The sequence below is a fragment of the Chamaea fasciata genome, unplaced genomic scaffold (assembly GCF_029207755.1).
Source record: "Chamaea fasciata isolate MVZ Bird 193981 ecotype frontalis unplaced genomic scaffold, bChaFas1.0.hap1 SCAF_6, whole genome shotgun sequence".
NCBI lineage: Eukaryota > Metazoa > Chordata > Aves > Passeriformes > Sylviidae > Chamaea > Chamaea fasciata.
This window is the reverse complement of record NW_027094091.1, coordinates 29,287,618-29,299,854: the sequence shown is the minus strand read 5'-3', so window position 1 is coordinate 29,299,854 and position 12,237 is coordinate 29,287,618. Positions and strand designations below refer to the sequence as shown.

Below are 12,237 nucleotides of genomic sequence, written 5' to 3'. Positions count from 1 at the left end.
TGTAGTTTTTCAAGACTCAAGCTGATAAAACCCTGAACAACCTGGTGTGACCTCACACCTAGCCCTGTTTTGATTAGAGGTTGGACCACATGAGCTGAGGTCCTCTCAAACATGAATTATTGCACAATTCCTTAATTATACAATTGGTCTATTAAAATGGAGATTTGACTATAGCTCTACCAAAACAAGCATCTACCTTACTTGAGGGAAAACAGTAACCACGTTTATAAAGCTCCTCAAAAAAATCAGAAAGACACCACACAAGTGGCACAAGCCACTATAAAGTAAACTATATTCTGCCCTCAGTTTTCTGAACTCTTTAGAATTTGATAAGCTGAATTTCCATCTAGACAACTGCTAGAGAGAAGCTGAAGGAACATGTATATACATTAGACTCTGGGAAGCAGACATGCTCCCCTACAATAATGCACAAGAATTGTAACATTGTAAGAAAACAGTCATCCTGTTTACAAAACAATATTCAGAGCTGATATGCAATTTAGAAGTGATGGAGTTCTCAGATTAAGGCAAATTAGCCACTATTCAAATTCTGATTTTCTTTCTCCACTTAGAACGGTCAGCAAAGTGTGCAGAAATTTTGCCAGTCTTCTTGGAGTAACTACTCTCTGCTAATTAAAAAGTCAAAGCCAACCATACACTGCAGAATCACCAGTTTCAAAACAAAATCTCCTTAACCAATCTTCACAATAATTTGTGGTATTTTTCTCTCCTTACAAGGGAATGCCACAGAACATTGCTGTGAATCTTTTTTCCACTCCTTATCTTTGGATAAAATGTATTTACTAGTGTGTCTAATTTTTCCACAATGCCTGTAAGTAAAGGACAGACAAATCCAAATTCAGTAATTTCTACCAGACAGCAAACCTAAAGCTTTTCAAAATTTCTGTCCACCCCCAGAAGGAAATGCACTCCACAGAGTCTACAGCTGTGCAGAGGACTGTCTTCTCAGCTTTTGCAGTATCTAGCTTGGAACTCAAATGCTCCTGACAGTCAGGACTATGAAGGCTAAAACACAAGTGCCCAGAGATACCAGTTAACCACAGGAGGGTGACAACATGGTTTTTTTGGTTTTTTTTTTTTAATTATTATTTTTTTAATATATGTATCTTGTCATTTTAATTTCTTTTACCACCAAGTATAAATCAAAAGTTATTTCATACACTCCTGAGCTGCAACCACTCTTAAGAGACCAAGGCAGAGAGGAACAAGGCTGAAAAGAGATGCCAGATGCCAGTACCTTCAATATTAAAATTTTTCTCCACACATACTGCAACTGGTGTTTACAAGGAGACTGGCTGCACTGCCCAACAAGCACTCCCACAGACAGTGATAAAAAGGAACTATGCAAGATATCCAATAACCTGCATGAAGTGAAGTACCAGTCCTTCTGCTTATGCCTTTTTAAATCACCACTGACAAAGGCTCCCTGGAGGAGGTACAGTGTGTGGGAAAGTAATGGACAAGCATCTACATTACAACAGTGCCAGAGAGGAAATGAAGGTGTGGGACTTTTTCTTGGGTTGGTTGTGGGATTTTTGGTTTAGGGGCAAGGGGGAAGGAGTGGGAGAACTTTTTGTTTTGCACCAAGGTGGCAGAACTGACCAACAGGAAAAAAATAGCTCTTACAAATCAATCTCACTCGCAATTTTCTCTTGAAGATTTAAACTTTCTCCATTTGTTGAATAGCTACAATACAAAGACTTCTTAGGGTAACTACAAGATGTTTACCCTAAGATCACACTAAAATCGTATTATTTTAAGAGCATGGAAAATAATTTTCCAGTATGAAAAAATCTTCTAACTTTGGATTTGATCAAAGAAATGCTTGCTATTTTTCCTGCCTTCTGAATAGCACATGATATGTTTATTTAAAACAAATTTTATATTTTTTAGTAGAAAAATTAGGATCGGTATTTCTGGCAGTTTTCTCATTTCTGTTACAAGGGGTTACTCTTACTGTGGTGAAAAGTAGGTCAGACTGTGCATTCTGTCATTAATAAATATCAGCTGAAATCCCGCAAATGCACTTGCTGATAGTCAAATAGCACAGAAATAATACGGGTTAAAAGCATTTACGTCTATGATGACTAAAATACACACAAAGGGCATGGCAATCCCAACTGCTAAGCAATTTCTGGGAGAATGCAAGGTAAATAAATCCCTTTGGGACTACAACAGAATGATACTCCTGTGTATCCAGAGATGGAAATAATTATAAAAACATGACCTGTCTTCAGGAAATCATTAAAAAGTTACAGCTTTGTTTGCCTGAGATACTGCAGGGGCCAATTTCATTAAGAATCACCCTTGCACTGCTAAAGCATCAGGATGCCATTTACAGTTCAGTACTAGCAGACTGTCACATCATTAGAGCCTCTCTGGTTCATTATGCAGCTTGCAGATGGTGCTCATCAGAATTAGGGACCAGGCTGGGACAGACACAGGATTTCAGCCAATGTAGATGCCAAGTTCCTGAGCCAGAAACATTGCTCCCTGCTTGCCCCAAGCCACAAGCAGCCAGAAACAGGAACAGCACATTCAATAGTCAATGCCACTAAGCAGCCTGCGCTTGCAGAGAACAATTGCTAAGAAGACAGAATGCTGTGTTTCAAAAGACTGTAAAAAGGCCAGGATGGGTTCCATCACCAAATTAATTTGCTAGGAAGAGAAATCACATCACTAGGCACCTTGCACACTGGGTCAGACCAAGTGGATTTCCCACTTCTTCAGTTTCCACTCATTTTCTCTAGAAATCTTTATTCTCACTCAACCATGTAAAAACTAGACAGACATCCATCTCCACATAGCTAGAGACATGGCAAGACACAGTGCTATCACAAACCCCAAAAGATTTTGAAAGATAAATTTCATATCAAAATGTGCATTGGTTTTGTAATGTTAACATTTTGCTTGACTTCTAAGCCCAAAATCAAAGTTTCTGAACAGTAGTGGCTAGATTTAAAAATAAGGAAAAAAAATAAAAAAAGAAAATGGGAGAAAGCAATTAATTTTTCAAAGCTGTGGTGAAAGTGGCTATACAAAATTTTGTTATCATGTTTTATGTAGATTTTTTAAAATATTTATTTCAGTGGAATGGGAAAACAAGATACATCTGATTCAGAGACTCTGCAGCCACATCTATAAATAGCTGGTTCTCTCAAACTTTTATGAAGTTTAACATCTTGGATCACAAAACTAAGTACATATTTCATCTTTATAGCATACTTGAAGCTGTAAAACACTGATCTATAGATGCAGTTTGACTCAGCTCTGTGCACATATAAAAGTGTTTTATAGTTGTGACAAGTGTTCTGTCATTGCCTGCAATAGTCCTTTAGTAAAAATATCAGTGCTTGCAATAAGAACCTACCTCTGCTAGACAGAGCAGTGATTTGCATTGATTCAGAGTGACAAGGTGCCACCAGTGCTTTGTTTCAGAACAAAAGTAACAGAAATATTTCTGGGATGTTTAAGGTTGGCATAGGTAGTCATCAATAACCCATACATTTGCACTTGATGGTATTTGCAAATGTTTCAGAAGATTAATTTTAATCCAGTGCCCATCAAACTGCATCACTGTCCACCTGGCCCAGCAGAAAGCTGCTATTTGGTGCCTTTGTAGGTAAGATCACAAAACCACTGCTTTTGTATAGGATATGACTAAGAACTGGCTTAATCTTTCTTCTTTACAAACTTCCCATTTACCTTCCAAGTCACAGAAACAGACTGAAGAATGAAAAGCGTCTGGCTCTACCAAAGTTGTAGACACTTGTAAGGCCAGACATTTTTGAGAAAACAAAAACTACACCCTGACAAGAACTCTTTAAGTCATGTATCAAGCAGTGTTAAAACTTTACCTGAAAACATCATCTTGTCCAGTAATTGTATCTTCACCATAGACCTTATGTTTTCAGCTTCAAGCCATAGTTTACATTTCAAGGCATAAAAACTACAGGTAATACACTGGGCACTACATGGAGAGATAACCAGCCATGCTTAACACAGACTTCAGTTCTGTTTCAGAGTTGTAGAATGGCAGCTGCCTCCAAAAGTCTGAGAAAGTATCCACACGAAATTTGGGAAATGCACAGGACCACTGCTGGCTATAATTCAGAAGCCAATTCCACTTCAGCCATAGTTTGGAAACTTTTCTCTAAGTAACCACAGACATCACAAGAGAGGGGAAAAAAAGTAAAAAACAAAAAAGAAAGAAAAAAAACAGATAGTATTTCCAAAATATGGAATAAAAATGCAAACTTTCTTGGACCAAAGTACTTTTGTACGTTAGCACCTAATGTGCAGACAGAGTGTTTAACCAATATTGGACAACTGCCAACTGCAATGTTACAATGTACTAGTATTTCTATAGCCAAACTTAAACTCCAAATGGTTACAAGACATAAACTGCAAGTACCATAAATCCCTTAATCCATCTTGAGAACATACTGAGCAAAGAGCTCAAATCCAGATGATCAAATCCTGGGTCTAACTCCTTTTTTTTTTTTCCACCTTTTATTCCCCTCACCCTATCAGCTTCTATCTCCTTATTTTCTTCCACTTTTGATGCCCTGATGACACTGTGCCAAGCCCACAGGGCATGTATTAATTCTGCCTCTAAACTGTGATGAATTAAGCAGCTTTATATCCTGTTGTAATTCCATTCCACTGACAGTTCAGTGTGTCAAAAACCTCAATTCAGCACTAATCAATCTGATCTTCCAGCAAAAATCTTTCATGATCATTAACATCTTTAGCAGCTGGATGTCATTCCATGCTTTCTGTTCCATTCTGAAGGTAGCTGTGGGCAGATACCAGTCACATTTTCTACACCAAAAACAAAGATGTAACTTAGGAGCATTCCTGACAGTACTGTGAATGTCTTGTTGTACCCTGTCTTCAGCTATGCTGAAGTAATCTATTCTTTTCCAAATCAGGCGAATCACTCACCAGGTGGCAATATTTCCTCCCTTTCTCTTCACTGGAATAGTCACAAAATGCTTATTGCTCGTTTGTTCCACAGTAAATCTATTTTCCGTCCTCAAAATTACAAATTCAAGCTCCACTGTCTGACAGGACTCCCTGAGCAAGAGCATTATCCTCCGAATTAAAATTAGTGCCATGTAAAAAGGGATCAAAATGGAACGTATTTCAATTGGATACAGGATATCTACAGGACAACCCTTTCATCAGCAAAGCTGTCACTTTTACTAAAAACGTCTGTCACACTGTCAAATTTTTTACATTTTCCTTCTTATATGCACCTCCAAACCATGAACTGGTAGGAAACAAAACAAAAGGATGTCAGTATCCATGTTTGTCAAGAACATTTCTGACAAACAGCTGTCAGAAACTGCAAGTAACCACTGCTCCTGCCCTACCTAAAGCATGGAATGGATAACTCCTCCAAGTGGTTCTACTAACCTGAATTAGAGATGTATCTAAGAAGGGAAATGTAAGAATAATTTTTTTTTTCTTCGCACGTGAAGCATGCAAAGATTTTAATAAACACTGAATGTTCATTTTCAGGTTTTCATTAACAGTTAATCCATGCGTATTTTCTGAGTATAGACACATGGATACAGGTGCTGGGGTTAAGTATTTCATTTGCACTTCATTTACTGTTCCGTGTATCCTAGGTTGAAATTTCAGTAGCTTGAGCTACCAAAGTTCACTGTACTCACTATGCACTGCCTGTTTTTCCCTATCCTTTTTAGAGAAAGGCCAACAAATCTGTATCCCTCAGGTTCTCGCAAACACAAATTTTTTTTTTAAGGGAAGGAATACTTAAAGATCCAGTAATTTTAAACACTAAGTTATTCAGGGTGAAAAAAGAAGTACTACTGCTAGACAGGGCTTGGGAGATGACAATACTGGCAAAATCAAGACAATGGCACTGGATTAGGGTTAAGCAATTTTTAGTCAAGTGTTTTAAGACCAACTCACATATGCATTTAATTCCAGTATTCATTGTACATCCAGCAGAAAGGACTGTTTGTTACTGTTCAACACCTTTCTCCTTCTTCTCCTTGTTAAAGGTTAAAAGCTGCATGAGCACTTACCTGAATCCACTAATAAAAGAGATGGAACTCTAGACATGGCAATACTAGTGTTAAAAACAGTGGATTCATTTTTCTATTTCTAAACCCCTTTTTGTTTCTAAAATGCTACTCAATACTGTAACTACTCAGCTTTAGGTATATAAGGAATTAGCTGAGTAGATTTCTTAAAAAAAAAATTGTTCCTCCTATATAATGCTCGGATGAAATAAAAAAAAAACAAACCAACAAATAAAAACAAAATCCCTACAAACCCATTCAAAATACATTTGAAACACTTTCTCATCACTAAAAGCTCAAATAGACCACTTACATTACAACAGTGCAAAGTCCTTGTGAAGTCCTAATGCACAATGGTTAACACTGTTCCTTGTATGTTGTCAGCCTCAACGACAGAAAGCTGCAGAAAAAAACCCCAGCTATATACATCCTCTTTAGCATTCGGTGCTGCAGGAATAAAAGATGCACTGAACAGGCTGGCTTCAAAGCACTGAAATGCTAACAGTCTATTCCTGCCGTTGGCTTTCGTTCCCAGAGTTGTTAGTTATTCCTTCTGTTGTTTACACTAAATATTCATTAGTAAGACAAGACATAAGCTTATTTTATTTTATTATGCCAAAAATGAAGGAAAACATCCAGATACGGATAAAAGATGGAAATACTGGAAATCGTGGATGACTGTTAGGCTGAATTAAAAAAACTGGTGAGCCAGCTCCTGCTGGAAGGTGTGGGGGTGGGTGAGAAACAAACAAACAAACAAACAAACAAACAAATCACTCTTGTCCATTGAAAGGAATTCAGTAAAAGATGCTTTAGCTAAGCCCCAGGATTCCACTACCTCCCCCTCCCACTGGGGGCCTTTTGCTTTGAGGGGTCCTCAATGAATCAGTGAAGCAGTTTATAGTCCGAAGCAAGTTTCAAGCAGCTCATTTCCTTAAGAGGTACCCGCCTCCAGGAAAGCTAAAATCCAACCTTCCTCTGTCATACAGTTATGCAGAATAAAAAATACAGTAGAATACTGAAGCAGTAGTGCCCAGAACAAGCCTACTGTACACTGTACCTAGCACAAGGCTGCATTTGTTAGGACATTAACTACAGAGTGGCTTTTCCCTGGAGCATTCTTGCTCTTCTTGTGTCAGCTTACAGCTCTCCTTTCCAGGCTTGCTCAGTCAACTCCCAGAACCCTGCCGACAATTCACTTCCTTGTGCCGGAGGTAGGCACTTCATTCTTCCTTTCATGAGGGCAAAGCAACTTTACTGAAGAGTGATGTCTAAAACTAACAGATTGGAATGGCGTTAGTGAAGAAAAAAAAATGCAAAAGGCCTAACCTCCAATATAGGAACTACTACAGCAAATCTTGATACTGCCCCAAAAAACAGAAGTGGTAAGCCGGACAACCACTTCTTGCTTAATCCCTCAACTGCTCAGCCAAGCATCCATAGGACAAAAATCCTATCAGTTTTCTGAATACAATTAAAAAAAAAAGTCAAAAATTAGGTGCTAGACTACGGTGATTTTCAAAATTAACAGCTGAAAACTAAGTAGAGCTAACTTATACTCCTGTGTGCCATTATTATGACACTGTTACTAAAATATCAGTATGCCACACATCAGCCTCTAAAAATCAGATTCAACGGTTTTCTACAAGACTATATAATAGAACAGAACCAAACATGCAACAGAACCAAAATCAGAAAAAAACCCCTCCAAACCGAGGGAGGCTGGTGAGCTGGTCATTTACTAAATCCTTCTGGCTCGGCTACTCTAATTCACGCAGATGCTCATATCACACCCAGCCTCCATAATGTAATTAACGATCCGCCTGACGCTAAGGATCAGGTGCCAAGGTGCGTGGTCAGGATGACTTCCCAACGTACTGGCAGGCTGCCGATGACAAGGGATCAAGAAGTTGTGACAGCCGGGCATTTTCTGGACGACTGAAGAGTGGCATTTCGCAGATTTCCTGTCACCTCTTCCTGCACTCACGTCCGCCCTCAAAAGGCTCTGTACGTGTGTGTGTCTGTACATGTATGTGTGTGTGTGTGTGTGTGTGTGTGTGTGTGTGTGTGTGTGCCCAAGGGACGGCGAACTCTGCTCAGCCACCTGCGCAGCCAGTCCCGCTCCCCGTGTCCGGGGCTGGGACCGGCCACACTCTGCGCACTCCACGGAGGGGAACTCACGCCTGTGAAAAGCCCCGTGCGCTCGGCTCCCTCCTCGCGTGGAAGTGGAAACCAGGCGCGTTGGGTCGTGGGGGCCGGAGCGCGGGAGGTCCGGTCCAGCCCAGCCCCGGCCCGGGCGTGGCAGCGGCAGCAGCAGCCGGGGGCGGCCCCGGCGCCGACGAACAACAGAGGCGATCGCCCGGACCCGTGCCCGTGCCGCCCGGCTGCGCTCCCCCGGCAGGGGCGGCGGCGCCCACCCGCGTCCCGCCCGCCCCCCGCCGCCGCGGCGGCACTTACGCAGGCAGAGCTGGGTGACATAGGCGTAGTAGGACCAGCAGAGGATGCTGGAGATGAAGAGCACCGGCACCCAGTAGAGCAGCCGCTGGCAGCGCCGCCGCACGCCGCCCCAAGCGCCCGGCGCCCCGGCTGCCGACGGCGGCGGTGCCGCCATCTTCCCGCACCGCATCCCGGCCGCTCGCTCCGGGGGCCCGGGCCCCGGCCGCGCTCCCAGCCGGAGCCCGCCCCGGCCCCACCCTCCCGGCACGGCCGCTCCTCCCACCGCCCGCCCGCCGCTCCCCCCGGGCTGGGCAGGGCAGGGCAGCCGGGGGAGAGCCGCCCGAGAGCCCATAACGTCCTCTGGGGTGCAGCTGTCCCTGCCGGGCCGGGGCGCACGGGCACGACCGCCACGCTCGGAGCGGCGGCGGAGCGGCCCCGCCCGGCGCTGGGCGCGGCTCCGGCCTCGGGCGGCCGCCACGTGCAAGGGCTCTGGGGCAGGGAGCGCCCGGTGCTCGACGCTGCTTCCCTCCTCATCCTCCTCCGAGACGGGGATGGCGACTCTTAACACCGCCCTGCAAAGTGCTTTAGAACACCCGGTTACAAAAAGCGCTCCTCGTTTGCAAATAATGCTTCGGAGCACAATGAACAGGTGTTGCGGGCTGCCGTCCCTTGGCGGGCAGCAGGCGGTGGGAGGCCACGGTGGCCAGGCATGGTTGGCTTGTGGCTGTTCGTGCAGGGGAAGGTTGTGCTGACTCACCCTCCCCCGAAAGTCTTTACATTATACTCATCATAATGACACTATAACAGTAGGAACTATAACAGTAAACCCAGCCTGCGTTACATTATGTGCCCCCTAATCGTTGCTGAATTATCATTGCAACATTGGAAATGTCGAGCACGGCCTGTAGTATTTCTGCAATCTGCTAGAATCTCCCAGAGCATCAGCGGCGCAGTGGGTGAGAAGTAGCTGGTTGATTAAAATGGGTTTGGACTTTCAAAAAAAACTTGTCTAGTATCTCATGCAGTAGACTACACATGAAGATAAGTAATTGCTATCTGGAAGGCATACAACTGCCGTTGATTGAGAAAAAGGCTGTGAGAGAGGAAAAAAAGTATTGGAGAAAATAAGACAGAACCAACAGTAGGTGTGCTGGCAGGTTCCAGAGTAGGAAATGAAGTAGCTGTAGTATGTCTGTTGAAGAGACACAAAAAAAGAAGTTGACCATATGGCTGCAGTGTTATGTGATGCAAAATCATGCACCCCTCTTTATTGTAAGATGAAACTGAGTCATCTCAGTTAGCCACAGTGAACTGAGTGAATGACCAATGCAGGATGATGTATCAAGAGAAATAATATCCCATGGCAGTAAATCATCTTTGCCTATTCAGAAAATAGACTTGTATATCATTCTGGAAGGCTTAGCAAAACTGTCTCCTCAATGTATGGTTATTACAGTAGAGAAATGAATGAAATATGCCACCAAAAGATTGGAACATAATAATTTAAGAAAAGATCCTGCATAATGAGGAATTACGTATTATAGATTAAAAGGTAAAGATGAAGTGAATAGTGCTGAAAAACTAGATTTTATATTCCTGCATGCTATATTTCTCAAAACAAGAGTAAAGGGACTGAAATCAACATTATGTAGACAATAAAAGCATTTTATTTTACCTTAATTAACTGTGCAAGTCATCGTTGAGGCCAGCATTTTAACAGAACGTTTAAAGGATTTGGCTTTACTATTTTTAATTAAAACATCCATGATTATTCAACACAGATTTTAAAAGTATAAAGAATAAGATTACCACTGCCCGAAGGCAAACCCCATGCTCTGCTGGCAAAAGTTGAAAGAAATGAAGGCAATTTAATTCATTTGATGGCTTTTTGTACTTATTTGGAAATACATGACAGTGACCTCTCTCAGGTAGCAAGGATAATGCATCTGTTGTGTTCTATGTTTCCAGGGAGACATGTCTGTACCTTGAGAAGTTTGCAGCTGCATGCTGTGTATGTAAGGATGAAGCAGGTTTTGCATCGTCCTAGGGGCTATGAAGAAATTTCTCCTGTAAACCATTTTAAAATGCTGTATGTGACATGGGGCTTATTAGCAACACATGCCAGGGAAACACAGTAAACATTAGAGAAAACTTAATAATACAGTAATTTATTTTTTGCAATTATAGTAGTTATAAAATATTATGCATATAGAGAGGTGGCAGTTTGCCAGAAGTGTGGGAATAAAAAGATGATGTGTTACAAAGACCTTAAATTATATCATACAATTTCTATTCAGAAGCTTTTCATTATCCCTTCATGGAAATAGCCTTGTGTAATTCAGCATTCTACTTTTTCCATGGCCACTACCACCCTCTGCTCACTGGTCAACTTTCACAGTAATCAGAATTCTCTTATTTCATATCCTTGTAATTACATGAGTAATTACTATAGTGTATGCTTTAGTGTAGCTCCAAAATCATGATTATCTGGTTCAAAATTAGTGAAATAAACAGGCAAACTTTAATTTAGATGGAACAAAAAAGCTTGCCCTGACTAATACTCTGAATATTACCTTGGAGTATCTTTTGGTCAGAGAGCTGTAAAGAACCCCTCTCTCCTGTCCTTGTGTCTTCTCCCCATGGACATTGGCTCTTTAGCTCTCCCTCATGTCCACAGTTACTTTCTATTCCTTCCATGACTCTCATCACTTTCCAGCTGGGTCATGAGAGACCCTTTATTCTGTGCCTTTCCTCCTCTTCCTCCCTCTGTGGTATGACCTGCAGAAATTTTAGGTAACAGCAGAAAAAAACAGTAGCAAGCATATTCAAAGGAGCATTGTGTTATGGCAGAAGTAAATCCTGGGGTAGGTCCAAGCCATTAGGTATTAATGGAGAGGTTTCCCAAATCAGTGTACTTGGGCTGTGTCTCTACAGTGAGAGAGGTTACTTGGGGCACAGTTTATTGCTGCTTGTATGAAACGTTCACAAGCAAAAGAGAGAGGAAATGAAGGTAATTTTCTTGTCAGGAGCTAGGCTGAAGGAAGCTGGGGTTTGAGGAGGCAGCTTGAGTGTTTGGCAAATTGTAACAAAATGTTCTTGTCATAAGTGTACCACTCAGGTTTTCCCCTCAGTCAAGGTATATGCAAGTTATTGCTGGTAGATTTTTAAAAATGTGTCTCTTCTGGCATACATTTTTGTATTTCTAACATTACCACTTCTGACTATTCTCTGTACCCAGTTGTGCAAAGGGATGTTAAAGGAAGGGGTTGCCACCCATAGCTCTGGGGCTGGGCATCCTCCTCCCTGATGGACCCCAGCATGGGGACCCGGTGTCTCTGTACCAGGCTGGTGAAGGTGGCTGCTGCTTTCCTGCTCAACCAGCAGCAACTTCAACAGTGCCTCTGCACAGGGCTCACACAAATACCAGCAGCCAAGTCCCTTTCTCCCCTTTGACTGACAGGGCTGAGGGTCACTAGTGAAAACACACATGCCTCCCTCCCCTCTTCCCTCACAAGCACATGCATTGCTGCAGATCCTCAAGTACGGGCATGGCCTTCGTGCTCTGATAAGCCCTGCCCAGATTCCAGATCTTCTTACCTGCTCCATGGTCCCAAATCACCAGCTGTCCAGCTTGGTGCTCACTGCATTTTTACAAGGTTCTTGTGCAGCTGATTTTCTGAAACAAGCATCTTCCCGCTCCACATGCCCTTGCCTAGTACTCTGG

General features: G+C 42.4%; 1 protein-coding gene across 5 annotated transcripts in view; it reads right to left on the bottom strand.

Moving 5' to 3' along the window:
* ZDHHC2 (zinc finger DHHC-type palmitoyltransferase 2) overlaps positions 1–8,740 on the bottom strand; it is a 36,885-nt gene extending 28,145 nt beyond the window's left edge. For 3 of the 5 annotated variants that reach the window (XM_066185816.1, XM_066185815.1, XM_066185817.1), the window contains exon 1: positions 8,535–8,740. In XM_066185816.1, coding sequence (XP_066041913.1) covers positions 8,535–8,703 — 169 coding nt within the window. In that variant the 5' untranslated portion in view covers positions 8,704–8,740. Of the gene's footprint in view, positions 1–1,492; positions 1,505–6,390; positions 6,478–7,406; positions 7,542–7,790; positions 7,837–8,534 lie in introns of those variants that run through there. The other 2 variants (XM_066185818.1, XM_066185819.1) reach the window with 2 other exon arrangements.
* Between the last annotated feature and the right edge of the window lie 3,497 nt (positions 8,741–12,237).